The following is a 17356-nucleotide window of genomic DNA, read 5'->3' on the forward strand; positions in this document are numbered from 1 at the left end:
GTGTTAGTGTTGGAGACAGATGCTGAACTTGCCTCGTTTCTACTGGACAGGATGATATTTAAAGAGGTGGTGCCATGATTTCCCCCCCCTATAAAACATGATTATCAGGTATTATGATTAGACTAGGAGGAAGATTTTTTCCAAAAAAGTATACAGAAAGAGTTAGAATTGGGTTTTTATGTGGACACACCCCCAGTTCATTAAGTATGCATGGATGGCATGGTGGGTGGTGACCCAGCTGATATAGCCACACCCCACAGTGTTGGGTGAATGGTAAATAGGGGAGGAGTTGATTCTGTGATGTCATCTTATCTGTGTTTTTTAACTGACACTTTTCACCACAAGGTGGCAGCCTCCAAGAGAAAACAAACAAATACTAAGAGAATACATCATTTCTAAAAAAAAACACATAAGGGGGTCTAATGAAGTACTTTCAACCTCCTAGACACATGAAAAACAGAAAAAGTACAAAACTATGGCACCACCTCTTTAAATGTGTGTGAGGTGGGTGAGGAAATGTTATCAAATAATTGCGAGTACTACGCAAAGTATTTATATCTAACTTTAACAGTTGAGAAGATAACCATGCGCTCTCGTCCATTCCCTCTGCGCAGCCCCAGCACAGCATCCCAGACGTCTTCATCTGGATGATGAGCAACAACAAGCGCATTGCCTACGCCCGCATCCCCTCCAAAGACATCCTGTACTCCATAGTGGACGAGGAGACGGGCAAGGACTGTGGCAAAGTCAATGCAGTTTTCCTCAGGGTAAGGTTGTGTCTATAATATAAACCACTTAGATTCTACATACTTCTTTGCCCTATATATGTAATTTACTGGTTGTGATATCAACACAGAGAGTATAGCTTCAGCCAAGTGGCAGCTCCTGTCTTTATACTCACTCCTATTCCATTTTAATCTAGCACAATAATCATCCGATCCCACCACTGGTATATATCATTTATTGAGCCAATACAGTTCAGATTAGGTTAGGTCTATTATATTATACAGGTAGGGGGTTTATAGTATTTTTGCGTTAACTGCATTCACAGTCACATTAAAAGCTGCTCACGTACTGTAGATGAAAAGCAGGCTTAATGAAATTCATATTTCAAGCAATAGATAGATGTATGGCCAAGCTCACAAAAGTTAATACATATATTCATAAAAGTTCTTAAGACTGCCAGCAACTTAAGCAATATTCCATGTCTGGCTTCACTTTCATATCAGTAATCCTTTTTATACGAGCAGGTATCACTTTTTCCTAAATGGTGGACTTCTCATTTTGCAATAAAAACCTTTTAATATTGCACTCATTGTTCTTATAATCGTTATACATCCGCAGCTGCCAGGAAAGAAGGGGTTTGGACCTGCGGGCTGGACGGTACAGGCTAAGCTGGAGCTCTACCTCTGGCTGGGCTTGAACAAGCAGAGGAAGGACTTCCTCAGTGGTCTGCCCAACGGCTTTGAAGAAACCAAAGCTGGCAGAAGCGGACCGGGCCTGCAGTCTGTTCCTCCTATAAGCCTGGTCTATAACAGTAGGTTCACTGTATAAACACCAGTGGTCATTGTCCCTGCCAGGCTGGATGGAGATGATGTTTTTCCGCTCCTCTCCGTCCGCCATTGGCACCGTTGGGGCGATCAGCGTGAAAACTTTGCTTGACACTCCCAGTACGCCAAGGAATGCCCCAAATCTTTCAAAATAGGCCTCATGGTGGTGCTATTAATAGGCCGCTTCATGTTTTTGTCTATAACTCTTGAACCATAGGTTGTACAATCAACATTGTACATTTTTGTCTGTTCTTCTAAACACACTTTTAATACTACTCTTAACTAAATGTTGTCCAAAGCTCGACTTACTTCCATAATTTGCAGGCCCTGGGTAGACCACCTGGCTACGAATAGTTACATTAACACGTGGGGTATTACTGTGTATATACCAGTGCTGTGTTACAGGGAAAGAATATAATATCCACACACTTTTCTTCCTGTGTGGTCTTTGTCAGGTACATACATTTAATTAACCTTTATTTACCTGAGAAAGACCACACAGGTCGATACTGTTGTACAAATCAGATTCACGTTGGGAGCAGCAAGAACGGTGTGCCGATATTCCATTCTGTACTATACCCCATATATTTCTTATCCTGTACCCGTTGAAATTAGTTTTTGGATGTGCATGTACTATCTGGGACTGGGAGTGGGCCTGCACCAGTGCAGCGAGGTTATTATTATACCCAGGGCGCTTCGATAGAGAAATTATTCATAAGAACAAAAAGGCACAGAGACTTTTTGTTCTCTCTCCGGTTCAGTAATTTGGCTTAGATGGATTGTTTACTTCTGTTTGACTTATTGTAGCGTATTGTATCGTGTGTGTAAGGAATTGGTTTCTATGTTTATCTGTGTGTGTGTGTGCGTGCGTGCGTGTGTGCGTGCGTGCGTGCGTGCGTGCGTGCGTGCGTGCGTGCGTGCGTGCGTGCGTGCGTGCGTGTGTGTGTGTGTGTGTACTTGTACCCTTGAAGGATGTGTGGGTATTTGTCCAAGATTTGCTGACTGTACATTATTGACTGACAGCACCTTGTCATATTTGTGTCCTTGTATTGTATCTCTTATGTATCTCTTTTGTGTGTGTGTGTGTGTGTGTGTGTGTGTGTGTGTGTGTGTGTGTGTGTGTGTGTGTGTGTGTGTGTGTGTGTGCGTGTGTGTGCGCGTGTGCGTGTGCATGTTACAGTGAAGCAGGTCTTCCAGCTGAGAGCACACATGTACCAGGCCCGCAGTCTGTTTGCTGCTGACAGCAGTGGACTTTCAGACCCCTTTGCCAGGGTCTTCTTCTCCACACACAGCCAGGTCACTGAGGTACGGACGGACACATATGTTTGCATATAGGCCGTGTGTGCATGCATGTGCGATAGAACGAGAGGATTAATTCATTAACTCATCCATGTATTGTGTATGTAGTGAAGCGTATTGTTTCACAAGCATTAAAACAGTTGGTGTTGGCGTACCACAGGTGCTGAGCGAGACTCTGTGTCCTACATGGGACCAGCTGCTAGTGTTCGACGATGTGGAACTCTATGGCGAGGCCAGCGAGCTGAGAGACGATCCTCCAATCATCGTAGTGGAGATCTACGACCAGGACACTGTGGTACGATTCTACTCTGGAGGCAGGGAGGGATGGAGTAATGGAGGGAGGGATGGATGGACGGATGGATGGAAGTTAGGAGAGATGGATGGATAACGGGTGGGTGTGTAGATGGATGGATGGATAAATAGTTTTTAGCTTTTTAACAAGCTATGAGCCAGATAAAGTTTTTATTTGTTCTGTTTTTGTAAAGTGACTTTATGTAAATTGGATGCATTATTATTATAATTTCTATTATTATTATGGAAGAATGGATGGATAGAAGGATAGATGCCTCGATAAATGCACGTAATGCTTGTATTCATTACTACCGTTGATGATTAATGAAGATAACATTTGTCTTTTATTTAGTGTTCAAAAACTAAAGGCGTTTGTTCTTGCTTGTCCACCCTGTGTGTTCTGACTGTATGTCTGCTCTCACCTCTTCCTTCCACCCTGTTCCTGCTCATGACCCCTGGCCCTGCTGTCTTGGCAAAGTAGAGTGTGAAAGTCCAATAGTGTAGAAGTTAGAACTTGTGGATTAAAGTTCTCAGTCGCTTCATCCATATGGAATCATTTGAATTCCATATGGAAGCATGTTGCGCACAGGGATGGGACGATATGAAAATGTCATGTCATGATTATTGTGACCAAAGAAATTGCGATATTATCGCGATAATCAAAATATGCCCAACGTCCATTATCCTGGGGCGGAACATTTGCCAGATTGCAAATTTATTGAATCTTAGATTTTTATTTAATTTTTTGAATGAAATGACTAAGAAAAATCATTTAATTGTTCTTTTAATCCTTATATACAATTTAGAAGTTAGCCACTCCCTGAGAAGTTAATCACGCCCCGTGTACTGTATCCCGCTGCTACACTGCAGCTATGTTAGCACAGACCCACGGCCCAATTCCCAAAACCATTTAACCAACAGCACAATCATACCTCTCGCTTTTGGACCGTCGCTATTTATTGTCTCTTTATGCATTCTTTTACCTTCTTTGCCCCGCTTTTCTGCCTCAGCCGCGAACGGTGCTACGTCACATATCATTCTTCCTGAAAGGTCTGTCCTTCTTCCTGAGACGACAATCACTTATCCTTTACAGTCTCTCCTTCTTCCGTGTCTCTCAAGTAAACGTCCCTGACGTATGCGGATGCGACGTGCCTTTGCGCAAGTGGAACCTATACTTCTCTGCCGGAGCCGCCGCTACGTCACTGACTACCTTTGCCTTCAGAACCCATGTCGCCTCTCGCGACCGAGTTTTTCCCGGTGAACCTAAGCGCAACGGTGGGGGCTTGGGAGTCTGGGGAACACGCACCACTGACTACTATTGCTGATGATGGAGAGCTTATATAGCTTAGCCTTTGTATTGAAAATGAGAGGCACTCTTGCCGATTTATTAAGAGTCGAGACTCGTCGCCAATTGCAAGATATTTAAAAGTTATTTGGGGCCATGATGATGATGATATCCTTTTCTTCCCACAACTAGACTAAGGATTTATGTGCGAACACTAGGATTCGCCCGCCAAAGGCGGGCGATATTCTAGTGATGAAATTTCAGCTTTTTAGGAAAATGTTTTGGAAAAAGAAGAAAAGTAGGAAACAACAAAATTAAGGGACCCATAAAAATGGGTCCCGACCCACTTTTTGGGAACCAGTGATGTACAGTAAATAGCAACATATTTGTTTTTATTTTATTTTTGGTAATTTTTGAATAAATATTTTACGTTTTTCAGAAAACCTAGGTCAGGATTTAGAAGGCTTTTTTAGAATCGGCCTCAGGCCTAAATGGGTTAAAGCCTCAATCTATGATTTCTGGAGTGCTATTTTTCCAGACATTTCCAGTAGTTTGATTTGATTTTCGCTTTAATCCATGAGTTCTGTCCTAGAAGTTGCAGTAGAAGTAGTTCAGCTGGCGACCCAAGTGACCAGTGACGTCTTAGCCCTGTTGCATGCTGCTTTTCTCTTTTTCTTTTAGCATTAGTGGTAGTGCTAGTTAGTACTACTACTATGTCTGTAATATGATTTGTACTGTAAATACAACTGACTGGAGTTGTATCGATGGCTTTAGTACACTCTCAACCATCGCTTGTGAATTATTTAAAGTTTAGCTACATCTTAGCCTACATAATACATTTAAATTAAACTACTGTATCATGAAGTGGGTTTTGTTAACCACCTCTTCAATCCTCAGTGATTGGTGGCAAGGCCTGTTTTACCAGTTATTTTGAGCTGTTGAAAACCCAAATCGCATCAGACGTGCACCTTGGACTTACACTGACATCTAGTGGCCGCCGTCTGAAACCGCACCTTCCCAAACCCCTGTCTAACTCCCTTCCCTTGTCCCCCGGCTGTTTGGTGTCATGACGTGCGTGGGCGCTCAGGGCAAGGCAGAGTTCATAGGTCGGGCGTTTGCCAAGCCCATCACTAAGATGTGTGACGAGCACTACTGCGCTCCGAGGTTCCCCCCGCAGCTGGAGTACTACCAGATCTACAGAGGGAACAGCACGGCAGGGGACCTGCTGGCTGCCTTCGAGCTGCTGCAGGTAAGATGGATGAATGCAGGAATGCACACATGGCACACACCCACACACATGGCACGCACACAACCAAACACTGTGACATGTTGTAAATCAGTGGTTCTCAACTTGTGGGTCAAGACCCCTAGGGGGGTCGCCAAATCATTTTGGTGGGTCCCCAGATGATTAACTAATGTGCAACATTGTTTTCTCACGCAACAGTAAACAAACCAACATAACGTTTAAGTGTATAGAAGGTATCTGCCCATTTCTAAAGTGACAATGTAAGGATACAGTCAAATATTAGAGGCAGACATTTTGAAAAAAGCAGAACTTGCGAGGCGTTGTGAGCATGTACTTTAAAGTGTCAAATAAAGTACCCTAAATTAAAAATCTAATTGAAGCCTAAGGGTGGTGAAAACTAGTGATAGAGGGAAAGGGTCATTGGGTCACTCACTGAACTGGTTAGCTTTCTCTGGGGGGGCTTGAATGTGCTCTGCAACTCGCATGGCAATCCATACAGTAGTATTCAAGCGATCTTGTTTGGGACCAACAAGTGTTGGACAGAAAGACCCGCCTGACTGCCCGACAAGACCTGGATACAAAGTATGTCTCTGTCTCTCTGCCTTGGCTTGTTGTGTGCTCGCCTGTCTTCTTATGTACTGTCCTTTGTGTTTCTATTACAATTTCCCCCTCCCAACTCTTTCTAAACCCTCCCCCCATACATCCCTCCTCTTGCCTTCATGTGAGACAACATCTTCCGGTCTTCTGTCCATCCTCCTCCTCAACTCTTCATCCCTGTCTATCTCTTCATCATTGCCTCCCAATATTCCTCTCTGTCTCTTTCTCTCTTCCTCCTCTTCCTCCTCTCCACAGATGCCTTTTGATGAGGAGGAGATGAGGCGGGCTCTGATTGCTGTCCATAACTTTGCTGTTCCTCAGATCAAGGTGCTCTTTTTACTCTCTGTCCACCCCCCTCTGCCCCCTGGGCCAGTCACACATCGCAGACTCTTGGCTCTTGTTCAACTACGAAGCAGTAACCCAGAACCATCCATAACCTGAAACTTTGCAGCACTGTTAGCCGAGTAAACTAGACTCCTCCTGCCTTCTGATTTACGAGGGTACAGCACTGTGACCTTCTGTGATATTAATATTTGTTTTGGTCACAACCACGCCTGAAGGGGCAGGTACTGGTAGTACATCATAAAAACAGTCATAAAAAAGTAAAGAGCAGGGCCCAAATTGGGTTCTGAATTACCTTATCTGACCTTATCTGACCTTTTCTGAAACCGAGTCATATGTAAATGAATCCAGAACCCCTGAAATATGCTACACGGAACGGCTCGGTTGACTTGGTTCTCGTGGTGGAGAAGATCCATCTGTCTGTGGTGGTCTTTTATCTCTGTCAACGGGAGGATGTTATTTGACAAGTGTGTACTGAGTTCATTCATCTTCACTTCCTCAGTACATATTTCCCTTATCTCTTTACCAGCTAGAGTAAAGGTCTCAGTGTTAATGAGGTTGGGGTTCCCAAACCTTTACAGCACAGGACCCAAAAGAGAAATCAGTGTATTCCCAGGATGCAAACTTTAAAAAATACACAATGAATTAACCCCTTAATAGCCGCTGGTCTATGGAAATGACACATCGCTATTTTCACTATTTTAGGAAAACATTGCTGTTGGAAATAATGGTGTCATTGCTTGTGTTTAAGTTCTGCTTTCCCTCTCTGAGTAGGTTGGTCAAGCAGGCAGGGCAGACCTTCCTCCCCTATCAGAAGGACCAACGGACTCAGAGCGTGGACCCATTCTCCCCGTGCCCCTGGGCATCCGGCCAGTCCTCAGTCGTTACCGCATAGAGGTGAGAATCTTATCAGTATCATCTTTTAGATATCATATCATCACTGTCGGACAACACAAAATGTAGGTGCTTTGTGCCCCATTTTGACCCTAATGCCAACATCTCCTCCGTGGTCCAGGTTCTGTTTTGGGGCCTGAGGGACCTAAAGAGGGTCAACTTGGCCCAGGTGGACCGGCCTCGTGTGGACATCGAGTGTGCAGGCAGAGGGGTCCAATCTGCCCTCATCCAGAACTACAAGAAAAACCCCAACTTCAGCACACTGGTCAAGTGGTTTGAGGTGGTAAGTGCAACCAACTATGAGATATTTGAAACTATTGGAACGTGTTTGGAACATTTAAAAAAACAACACTGTTCAAATCTCTTAAGAATAGGTTTGACATGAAAGTAATCTTGACTTCTTGTTGCTTAGCTATTTAATTAGCTGCACACAGCTTAGTCCCATAACGGTACTTCAGAGCAGCCATATGTGCTCTACTCTCTAATCCCCTTGAACATACATTTATCTGGTAAATACAGCCACAACTAAGACACACTAAATGAAGGTCTTTACACATACACTAATTAAAATGTTGAAAAGAAATGGCAACTAATGAATAATAATGGTCCTTCTTGAAAAGCAATACACTTCTTCAGCACCTGCTGTATGTACCCAGCATCAACATTTTTCACAGGGCCAAAATTAATCCTGATTAAGTTATTACAATCTATCACTATCTACTTGTGTCATCTATTTTGATTGTTCACCTCGATAATTTTGGGAGTTGACACTGCTGGGGCGAATTGTATGAGATGATTACATAAGTCCATTTGGAATTTTGATTAGATACTCCATGTTTTGTGTGGCTACTGTGACTTTTTTTTAATGCATGCTCAGTCATGGGACTGGAGTGCAGAGAAGACTTTTCATCAACAAACAGTGGTTACAAATACTCTAAAAGGTTATTATTCTGTTAGGTCCCAGCTGCAAAACACATTGCGATGCAAGACGCTTTGCGATATTTCAATTGGAATCCTGAAAATGAACAGTTTGGGAGTTTTCCACCCAACACAAACTCATCCTAAGCCTGAGCTTACTCCACCTCTGCCCTCTGACCACAGGACCTTCCTGAGAACGAGCTCCTCCACCCTCCTCTGAACATCAGGGTGGTGGACTGCAGGGCATTCGGTCGCTACACCCTTGTGGGCTCCCATGCTGTCACCAGCCTGAGACGTTTCATCTACAGCGCCCCAGACAAGACTTGCAACAACTGGGCTAATGCAGGTACTGTTGCATATACAGTTCATTACTAACGCTGAGCAGGGGGAGTTTAGTCTTCAATATTTGTTCGGACAAATTGTAATGAATTTAAGTTCTTAAATTGGGAGCCAGAATTCAAGACCTTAAAGTTGTACCATGTAACTTTTTTTATAAAACAAATCTTAAAATTGTCCTAACTGTTAAATCGCTAAAGTTTTAGAACACCCACTCCGTTATTTTCAGCTTCTGAAGCCTTCTCTTTATATGTTTTCTATGATCCTGGCCGTGGACCGGATTTCGCGCCAAAATGACGTAATCTGCATCATCTGTATACGTTGTGTATACGTTGCCCAATCACATCGCCGATCATGCACACATGGTACACTACCGGCCAATCACAGTTTATCTGCTCTGGTCTCCAGGAAGCGCCTCCGCTTGGCTACAGTGTTTACCATGGTGAAGGATTTTAACCTCTTAATCCACAAATCCTGGCCAGAAAATTACGTTCTACCATGCGTTCTACCCCTCCACGGATTACTATCGGTCGCGGTGGTTTGCGGCGCCGCTCCGGTGGTCCGCGGCGGTGGTCCGCGACGACTCCGGCCGAAAAACGGCCGAAAAAAGCAATACCGCTACTGACCACTAGTTGAACTTACACAGTATAGCTTTAAGATTTTATTATCACACAGTTTGTTCCTACAGTGTCTACCACAACAAGTCTTATGAATCAGACAGTTACAGGACAATTTGTTTATTCTTTATTATACTATGTTTCTTCTTATTCTAAATCAGACTGTGCCACACCTAGGTCTAATAGCATTAATTTTGTTAAAAGAAAAAAAGAAGAAGAAAAATGTATGTGCTTTCAACCTCATCAAGCATTTGTATTTGATTCAAGTCAATCTACAGTAGCATTTTCGTAGCCTGATAGCTTGCTACCGTCCTTCCTATACTCACAGGTTGAAACAGAATCATGTTTTCAAATGCTATTTTACCCAAGAACTGTAGGGTCACTGTAGTGTGAATCTGTATTCCTTATGCCTGATGTATACACTTAGCTGCCGCATTCACATTGTGAGCCGTCAACTAAGTATAACTCAGGCTTTACTGACTTTTCTGATTTCTCTGCTTGCTTCTGGCACTTTTCCACCTTTTCTGCCTTCCTCAACCTGTCCCTTATCGTGTATTCATAAATCCTCCTTCTGTCCCTTTCTCTATTCTTCCCCTTCACACTGTATCTACCTACCTCTTACTGTTGCATATCTTCTTGCACGTCCTTGGACCACGCCTTGTCTTCTCCTACCGACGGCCCTCCTCCTCAACCTTGTCAAACTTGACATCTTTATCCACTCCGTGGCCTCTCTCCAGCTAAGCTAATGAATGGCTACATGGTGCTCGCCAATGGGGGCTCCCAGTCGCGCTCCTCAAACAGCATCTATTCCCGCACCCCGCCCCGCACCCTCTCTCGCCCCGCAGGTGACGCCATAGTCAACATGGAGAACGCGGAGCCCTCCATCCGAAAGATGGACACGGTGGTCAAGTTGGAACCCGTAAGCCTGTGTTTGCATGTAACTTAAGATTAAAGATTTTGTGTGTGTGTGTGTGTGTGTGTGTGTGTGTGTGTGTGTGTGACGGTAGTTAGATGTTGTCAAGACTGACGAGGCTTTCCAAGCTGTTACAGTTGTTGTCGCTACATGTTATCCCTTATGAAAAGTTATGATTGTTATTAATCTGTGTTTTGTTGTGTTTGCACTACCCCCACCCCCTCCCACCCACCCCCTGTGTTACCATAGACATCTGATGCAGTAGTTAAGGTTGACATGGTAAGTAATTAACCTGCTGTATATCATAGAAACATTAAATGCTGGTGGCATATAATACACCGAACAAACAAATAAAGAAATAAAGAGGAAAAACAAACAACTGAGAGCCCCCCATTCTCTCTCGATAGAATGAAGAAGAATACGGGAAAGAGAGAAAGAAAAAGAAGAAGAAGAAGAAGGGGGAGGTGGAGGAAGAGGAGGAGTTGGATGAGAGCATGCTCGACTGGTGGTCCAAATACTTTGCCTCCATCGACACCCTCATGGAGGTGTGTGATTCTGTTCTGTTCTGTCCTGTCTGTGTTTTAGTGAAATGTACATCATGTGAACAGCAGAAACAAATCATTGCTCTTGGGTGGAAACCTTGTATGTACAAAACTATGACTTTTCAGGAAATAGAAAAAATAACCTTTGCTCCAATGGATGCAATGTATTTACTCACAAGATCATACTTTTCATTGGTTCAATATTTATAAAACCCAAAGACACATGTAACCATTTTCAATTTCTCTTTCATCATAAACAAATGTATCTTCATGTACTGTGGCATTGTGCAAGTCATTTTTAATTGTTAAAATAAAAAGGCAAAAATTGCTCATCTACAAGCTCACAACGCATCACATTGCAACACCTTGAGAGTTTGTAGACCAGCAATTTTTTGGTACCTTTGCTAGGCCATCTTGTATGCAGAAGTAGGGAATTCATTTATGAAATACGGAGATACAAGGTTTCTGCCCAAGTCAGACGTCAGCAACGAAATGTACTTGGGATGCAGAATGGTTATATAAGTGTTACTAGTATGTTGTAATAAGTGAGAGGATCTCTCCTGTTTTGCATTGGAGTGTGAAAGCCCTCCACCCCTGCAGAGCTGACTCACTTTTGTGCGGTGGCTTCCAGATCTTGAAGGCCCAGGAGGTGGCCCAGGCTGAGGCAGAGGAGAGAGAAGACATGGAGATACTAGCAGAGGGAGCAGGTAGTTCATGTTAAGCACTTAAAAACCCTACGAGACCTGAAGCCCATTCTACAAAATGTTCTCCTAACAGTTTTCTGAAAAACCTATGTTTCTATGTCAGTGGTTCTCAACCTTTTCCAGGTCAAGGACCCCCAAAATTAGATGTATTTGGCCGTGGACCCCCATCTCAAAATATTTCGTTCCAGGGACCCCCAGAAGCAAAGATTTGAAATATATATATTCAAAAATTTGCACAAATATAAATTAAATAGCAATAGCGAGGCACTCGGTGCCACGCTATGAGCTTGTATACCTGCTATTTTTGAATAGCTAAAGTATAAAATAATGGTTAAAGCGGTTCAAATCGAACATGACACAGACACGCTCCAAGTCTAAAAGGGGGTTAATTAAAGCCCTATACAACCAGCAGGGGGTCTTGCCGATATGCCTGGGTGCCTTGTTGCCTCTATAGCTGGGAAAGGTTAATTCCACCAAAAACAATGGGTGCCAGTAGACATTTTAGGAAAAAGCTCCCTAAGATGTTTTTACAGCATGGCTCCTCAGCAGCAAACTGTCTAGGAGACTATCTATTTTTCTGTTTGTCTGTCAACGTTTCTGGGGCTAATTTCGCCATATGACCATATTTGGAGTCATACGTCATATATGTGTCAAAGACTACTGATGTCTTACTGTTGATGACTGGCATCACAAGCTGGCCTCAGTCCGAAATACGCATTGAAGCCACAACATTCATATGTGGATCCTGAGATAAACATGATTTTTGTTGTTGTTATCAGAGTTTCAACAGCTCACAAGATAAAGTAGAATGCAATCTCAAATGGCATCATCGTTGCATTTGTCTAAAAAGGCTAATTTTTAATTTGCTTTACCTAATCCTAGAATTATATATAGGGAATGAAGATGTTTAAGTAACATTATTGGCCCTGTGAAAGTCCTTGCAGTGACATACCATAGAAAGCAGAGCACCTGCACTTTTATCACAGCTGCTGAAATCATGCATTCTGCCTTTTACATGAAATGAAGTGTTGTTTGATGTTTAGTGCCAAGCATGCAAAGGCACACTGCGCTTGCTGCTTTCTCTCCACTGCTGGCCTGCTTTTTTTTTATCATCCTACACACGCCATCCACGCTTACAACACAGCCTTCACATCATTACCATTCTAAGCGCTCCTATGGTTGGCACACTCACCCAGCGCTGCACTACACATGAAAGTTGGCCGATGCAGTGTCACTGAATGAATCCTTGCCTAAAGCCTTCCTAGGATAACACGCATACACCCCTTTTAAACCCTTTAATGTTAAGCAATTTGATGTCACGTTGAAACACGAATCTGACTCGAATCTTATATATTATAATAACATGGGTGAAATTGCGGCGTTAACAGTTTGGGTCTTTCCAGTCAATCATCTCCAAGCTATGTTTTCTATTTGACGAGAAGGTGCGGTAATTAAGTGTCTCAACGAACCCCAAAGAGGCAGACCTGTCAGCTTTCATGTTGACTGACATGCAGTGCTGTGTCCTACCCTCCCCCACCCACCTCTCCATGATTCCTGGCTTCCATGGCTTCCTTCCTTCCTTCCTTCCTTCTACTCAGTCTTTCGGTCAGATATCCAACCCCATGACTTCTTCACTGTGAAAGGCACAAAGAGCAAGGAAAAGACCAAGGACAGGAGAATGTTCAGGGACAAAAAGAAAGGCCACGGCCACGGGCACACAAGCGGGGACACTGCCGAGAAACGGCCGGTGAAGCCTAAAGTGGACGAGCTACTGGTTAGTGTCATGCACACACACACACACACGCACGCACACACACACACACACACACACACACACACACACACACACACACACACACACACACCTGTGTTACGTCACACAGTCCGATTGTACATTATGGCAAATGCAAAGACTCAAAATGTGCATTTTCGCCGGAGAGTTCAGACTTTTCGACGTGCAAATTCATTTGCGAAACTCGCATCACGGCAACCGCACTTGCAATTTTCAATTGCATCTTTCTAGTTTTGTAGTTGAACCGGACATTTCCAACGAGAAGTTCGGTGGTCGGCGACAGTATGGACAGCCGTTTAGTCTTTGTGTGTATTTTGCTACTATATCCAGGTTTACAACAAGGAGCTGGACTGTGAGTTTGGTGACTTCGAGGATTGGCTCCATACGTTCAACCTGTACAGAGGCAAGGCTGGGGACGACGACGAACAATCACTGGATGATGACAGAATCGTTGGAAGATTCAAGGTGAAACTGTGCTATTCTGTTTCTGCTGGCATTCACATTTAGGGTAGAAGAAGATCATAGTAGAGTAGAGCAGTGGTTCTCAACCTTTTCAGTCCGCGACCCCCAAAATAATATTTCAACTAGGGACCCCCCCACCCTGAGGAGCAGAGTTGAGACATTACATTTTGTATAACATGGTTCTATTGTGAAAATAGCAGATCTACATGCTCACAACGCCTCACGTTGCAAGGCGTTGTGAGCATGTAGATCGGCTATTTTCATAATTTTACACAATCTCTGCCTCTAATATTTGACAATTTGACCAATGTTTAATTTGTTATTTTAGAGGTATTCATCACAGGTTGAGAACCACTGGAGTAGAGTACAGAAGACTCTTGAAAGACAAAACATTTCAGAGCCACTTTATCATTCATTCAGTGTTTGGAGTTATTTGGCTGGTCTCACATTTAAGAAGCTAGGTCAAGTGAACATTTTAAATAATTTCTTACATTTTTGTCATTCTGTTTTTTATTATTATTCTTTATAGATGATTCTAACCATGGGGCTGGAAACTAGTCCAGACTACAGTAGTTCATCATAACCCAAGATTACTATGGTGTGCTTGCCATTGCTTTAACCCCCATAACTTTGTTTAACCTCTCACCCCAGGGCTCACTGTGTATGTACAAACTACCCCTTTCTGAGGAGATCACCAGGGACACGGGCTTTGATCCTAACATGGGCATGTTCCAGAGCATTCCTCACAATGACCCCATCAAAGTCCTTGTCCGTGTCTATGTGGTCAGGGTGAGTAGGAACTTGGTTAACGTTCAGCTCCAAACCACCATCTAAAACCCTAAAGTGTACTGTAAGAATGTAAAGCCTATGATCTATTCTATTCTATTCTATTCCAGGCCACAGATCTTCACCCTGCTGATATAAATGGGAAGGCTGATCCCTATGTTGCCATCAAACTTGGCAAGTCAGAGGTGAAGGACAAAGAGAATTACATCTCCAAACAGCTCAACCCTGTCTTTGGCAAGTGAGTGCAGATAAGCCATATAATCGTTATTATAAAGTACAGCATATTATACCCTGTTCATGTTAATGTTTTGCATGAATGTATGACAAGTCCAAGCCACTACAGACATATTGTATATTATATTGGTCTGGTTCTGGTGGTACTGTGACAGTGGTCTTTAAACCAATATGTTCAAAGCAAACAGTAGTGTGGTAAAAGATCAGGGGACTCATACTGGATGTCTGTATCCATGCCATAATTTTGTCATTCTTATCCAATATTCATATTTCACCACAAACCATATCCTTTCTGTTTAGATCATTTGACATTGAGGCCACGTTCCCCATGGAGTCCATGCTATCGGTGTCGGTGTATGACTGGGACCTGGTGGGCACCGATGATCTCATAGGAGAGACTAGGATTGACCTGGAGAACCGCTTCTACAGCAAGCACAGAGCAACATGTGGAATAGCCGCCAACTACTCTGTGTAAGCATCCACCAATCCATTGTAAAACTAAGCGCATCAAAAGACTAGCTGTGCTTTTTTTTATGTTCCTCGTTTATTTTCTACAAAGCATGTTGTGGCTTTGCCGCGCAAAGGATAATTGGAATGGGATCTTTTTATCAGGTTTCAGCCAATCACCACACACATAGCAACCATTTCTGCATTGAGTGACACTCAACACCATTTGAGATGGACAGGAACAGACTACTGTATGGAAACAGTACCAACTCTCGATAACAAAGTTTTAAAATAGCTGTTGAAGGTTTGAAATAGTCAATATTGAGCAACTACTGTACATGGTTTATTTCTTGACTATAGATGTATTGTTTATAGATCGTTTACAGACAAGCCGTCAATAATGCACTAGTAACTAGTCTCTGTTTCTTCTCCTGTGAGCACTCATGCCCGATACGACCGCTTGTTGAGCCGTCTGGAACTCATGTTGGATCAAAATCTCACTACTGGCAATGTATTAATAGGTCTGCATTTATGAAAATACATACTTGGATATCAATATTCTGTACTGTTTCTATACAGAGGTCTGTTTCTCTCTTGGTTTCTGTCTAAAGTGCCACATGCTCACAAGCGACTGGTGTTGAAAAAACACTGTAAACATTAGACAACAATGTAATTATTGTATGTGTTGTGTGTTCAGGTGGTACCAGATTCATTTGTTTTTAAGTTGGAGTACTATTTTGACCTATATTTGGATTTAAAAGGAGTAAAAAGATAACTCATCTACCAATCAATGTGAATGGCATAATGTGAATAATAACCCTAATTCATATCAAATCTGCATTGTGCCTTGAAGACACAAGGTCAAGATCATAAGAAGACAAATAAGACAAAAAAGAAGACTTTTATTAAACCAAAAACATTTGTCTCTTTTGGTTATCTATCATTAACAACATCTTCATTATTTGTTAACACTAGCCATGGATACAACGCGTGGCGTGATCCTATGAAGCCCAGTCAGATCCTGGCTAAGCTGTGCAAAGAGGGCAAACTAGATGGACCTCACTATGGGCCCGGGGGCAGAGTTAAGGTGGCCAACCGCGTGTTCCAGGCGCCAACGGAGATCGAAGATGAAAATGGTAAGTTAAAAACAAAATCATATCTTGACTGTAATATACTCTGTGTTACTTTGAGAGTGTAACAAAAAGGTCCCTTATGCGTCCATTATTTTAGCTACAGTGACGCCACTCCCTCGTACGTCTGAATATGCGAAGGGATTCACACTAAGTGTATTGGGGGTGCAAACCAAAAAAGTGCCCCTTGAGTTTATTTGGCTCGGGAACTTGGAAAATGTATATGTGGAAGTCCAGACTCACTCCCTAGCTTCCGCCGTAGTCTGAAGACTCACCTTAGCCCACTTAATGTAGCATTTGCCTACCCTCAATGACCATACATGTAATTTAGATAGCATTTTTTATTTGTTTTAGATTTTTTTTATAGTTTTTACTGAATAGATGCTTGATCTACCTAAGTTTTTCTTAGATTACTATTTCTATGCATTTGATGTATTGATGTTGATGTGTTGAAGTATTACCTTGCTTATTGTTATCGAGATGTAGGACTTATGGGCAGTCCCCATTTTCAAAAGACAAACGTGCAAGTACTTCTTCCATCACTGCTTGCATTATCCTGTGTTCTCTCATGTCTTTCACGCCCTATCTCCTGCTGTAGGTCAGAAGAGGCCCTCGGAGGAGCATCTGGCTCTGACCGTGCTGAACCACTGGGAGGAGATCCCCAGAGTGGGCTGTAAGCTCATCCCCGAACACGTGGAGACCAGACCCCTGCTCAACCCTGACAAACCTGGCATCGAGCAGGTACGATGACACAGGAGGGTTGAACGGCTCTTTGAAATAAACGATTGGATCCGGTTTGCAGTAGGGAGCCGTCTCGTTGAGACGCATTGTGAACTTGTAGATCGGCTATTTTCAAATGGCGGAAATGTATATATGGCTGAAATGTATATACCGGTAGGGTTGAGGTGATTTGTAATTATAATCAAAATCTACAAAGTAACTTGTAACTAAAATGAGAGTCTTTTGAACGG

The 17356-nt window shown here is 42.9% G+C and overlaps 1 protein-coding gene across 1 annotated transcript in view; it reads left to right on the forward strand.

Annotated features, from left to right (window-relative positions):
• otofa (otoferlin a) overlaps nucleotides 1-17356 on the forward strand; it is a gene marked incomplete at both ends in the record, with an annotated part of 141530 nt that overhangs the window by 106470 nt on the left and 17704 nt on the right. Inside the window, 20 exons of the mRNA XM_080744973.1 lie at nucleotides 615-767; nucleotides 1345-1537; nucleotides 2731-2855; nucleotides 3010-3144; nucleotides 5513-5674; nucleotides 6524-6595; nucleotides 7385-7507; nucleotides 7626-7787; nucleotides 8606-8768; nucleotides 10113-10294; nucleotides 10538-10567; nucleotides 10696-10833; nucleotides 11462-11537; nucleotides 13133-13308; nucleotides 13657-13791; nucleotides 14440-14577; nucleotides 14685-14812; nucleotides 15109-15279; nucleotides 16231-16391; nucleotides 16984-17126. Coding sequence (XP_080601099.1) covers nucleotides 615-767; nucleotides 1345-1537; nucleotides 2731-2855; nucleotides 3010-3144; nucleotides 5513-5674; nucleotides 6524-6595; nucleotides 7385-7507; nucleotides 7626-7787; nucleotides 8606-8768; nucleotides 10113-10294; nucleotides 10538-10567; nucleotides 10696-10833; nucleotides 11462-11537; nucleotides 13133-13308; nucleotides 13657-13791; nucleotides 14440-14577; nucleotides 14685-14812; nucleotides 15109-15279; nucleotides 16231-16391; nucleotides 16984-17126 — 2766 coding nt within the window. The remainder of the gene's footprint in view (nucleotides 1-614; nucleotides 768-1344; nucleotides 1538-2730; nucleotides 2856-3009; nucleotides 3145-5512; nucleotides 5675-6523; nucleotides 6596-7384; nucleotides 7508-7625; nucleotides 7788-8605; nucleotides 8769-10112; nucleotides 10295-10537; nucleotides 10568-10695; nucleotides 10834-11461; nucleotides 11538-13132; nucleotides 13309-13656; nucleotides 13792-14439; nucleotides 14578-14684; nucleotides 14813-15108; nucleotides 15280-16230; nucleotides 16392-16983; nucleotides 17127-17356) is intronic.

Source organism: Nannobrachium achirus (assembly GCF_963921795.1).
Source record: "Nannobrachium achirus genome assembly, chromosome: 16".
Classification (NCBI taxonomy): Eukaryota; Metazoa; Chordata; class Actinopteri; order Myctophiformes; family Myctophidae; genus Nannobrachium; species Nannobrachium achirus.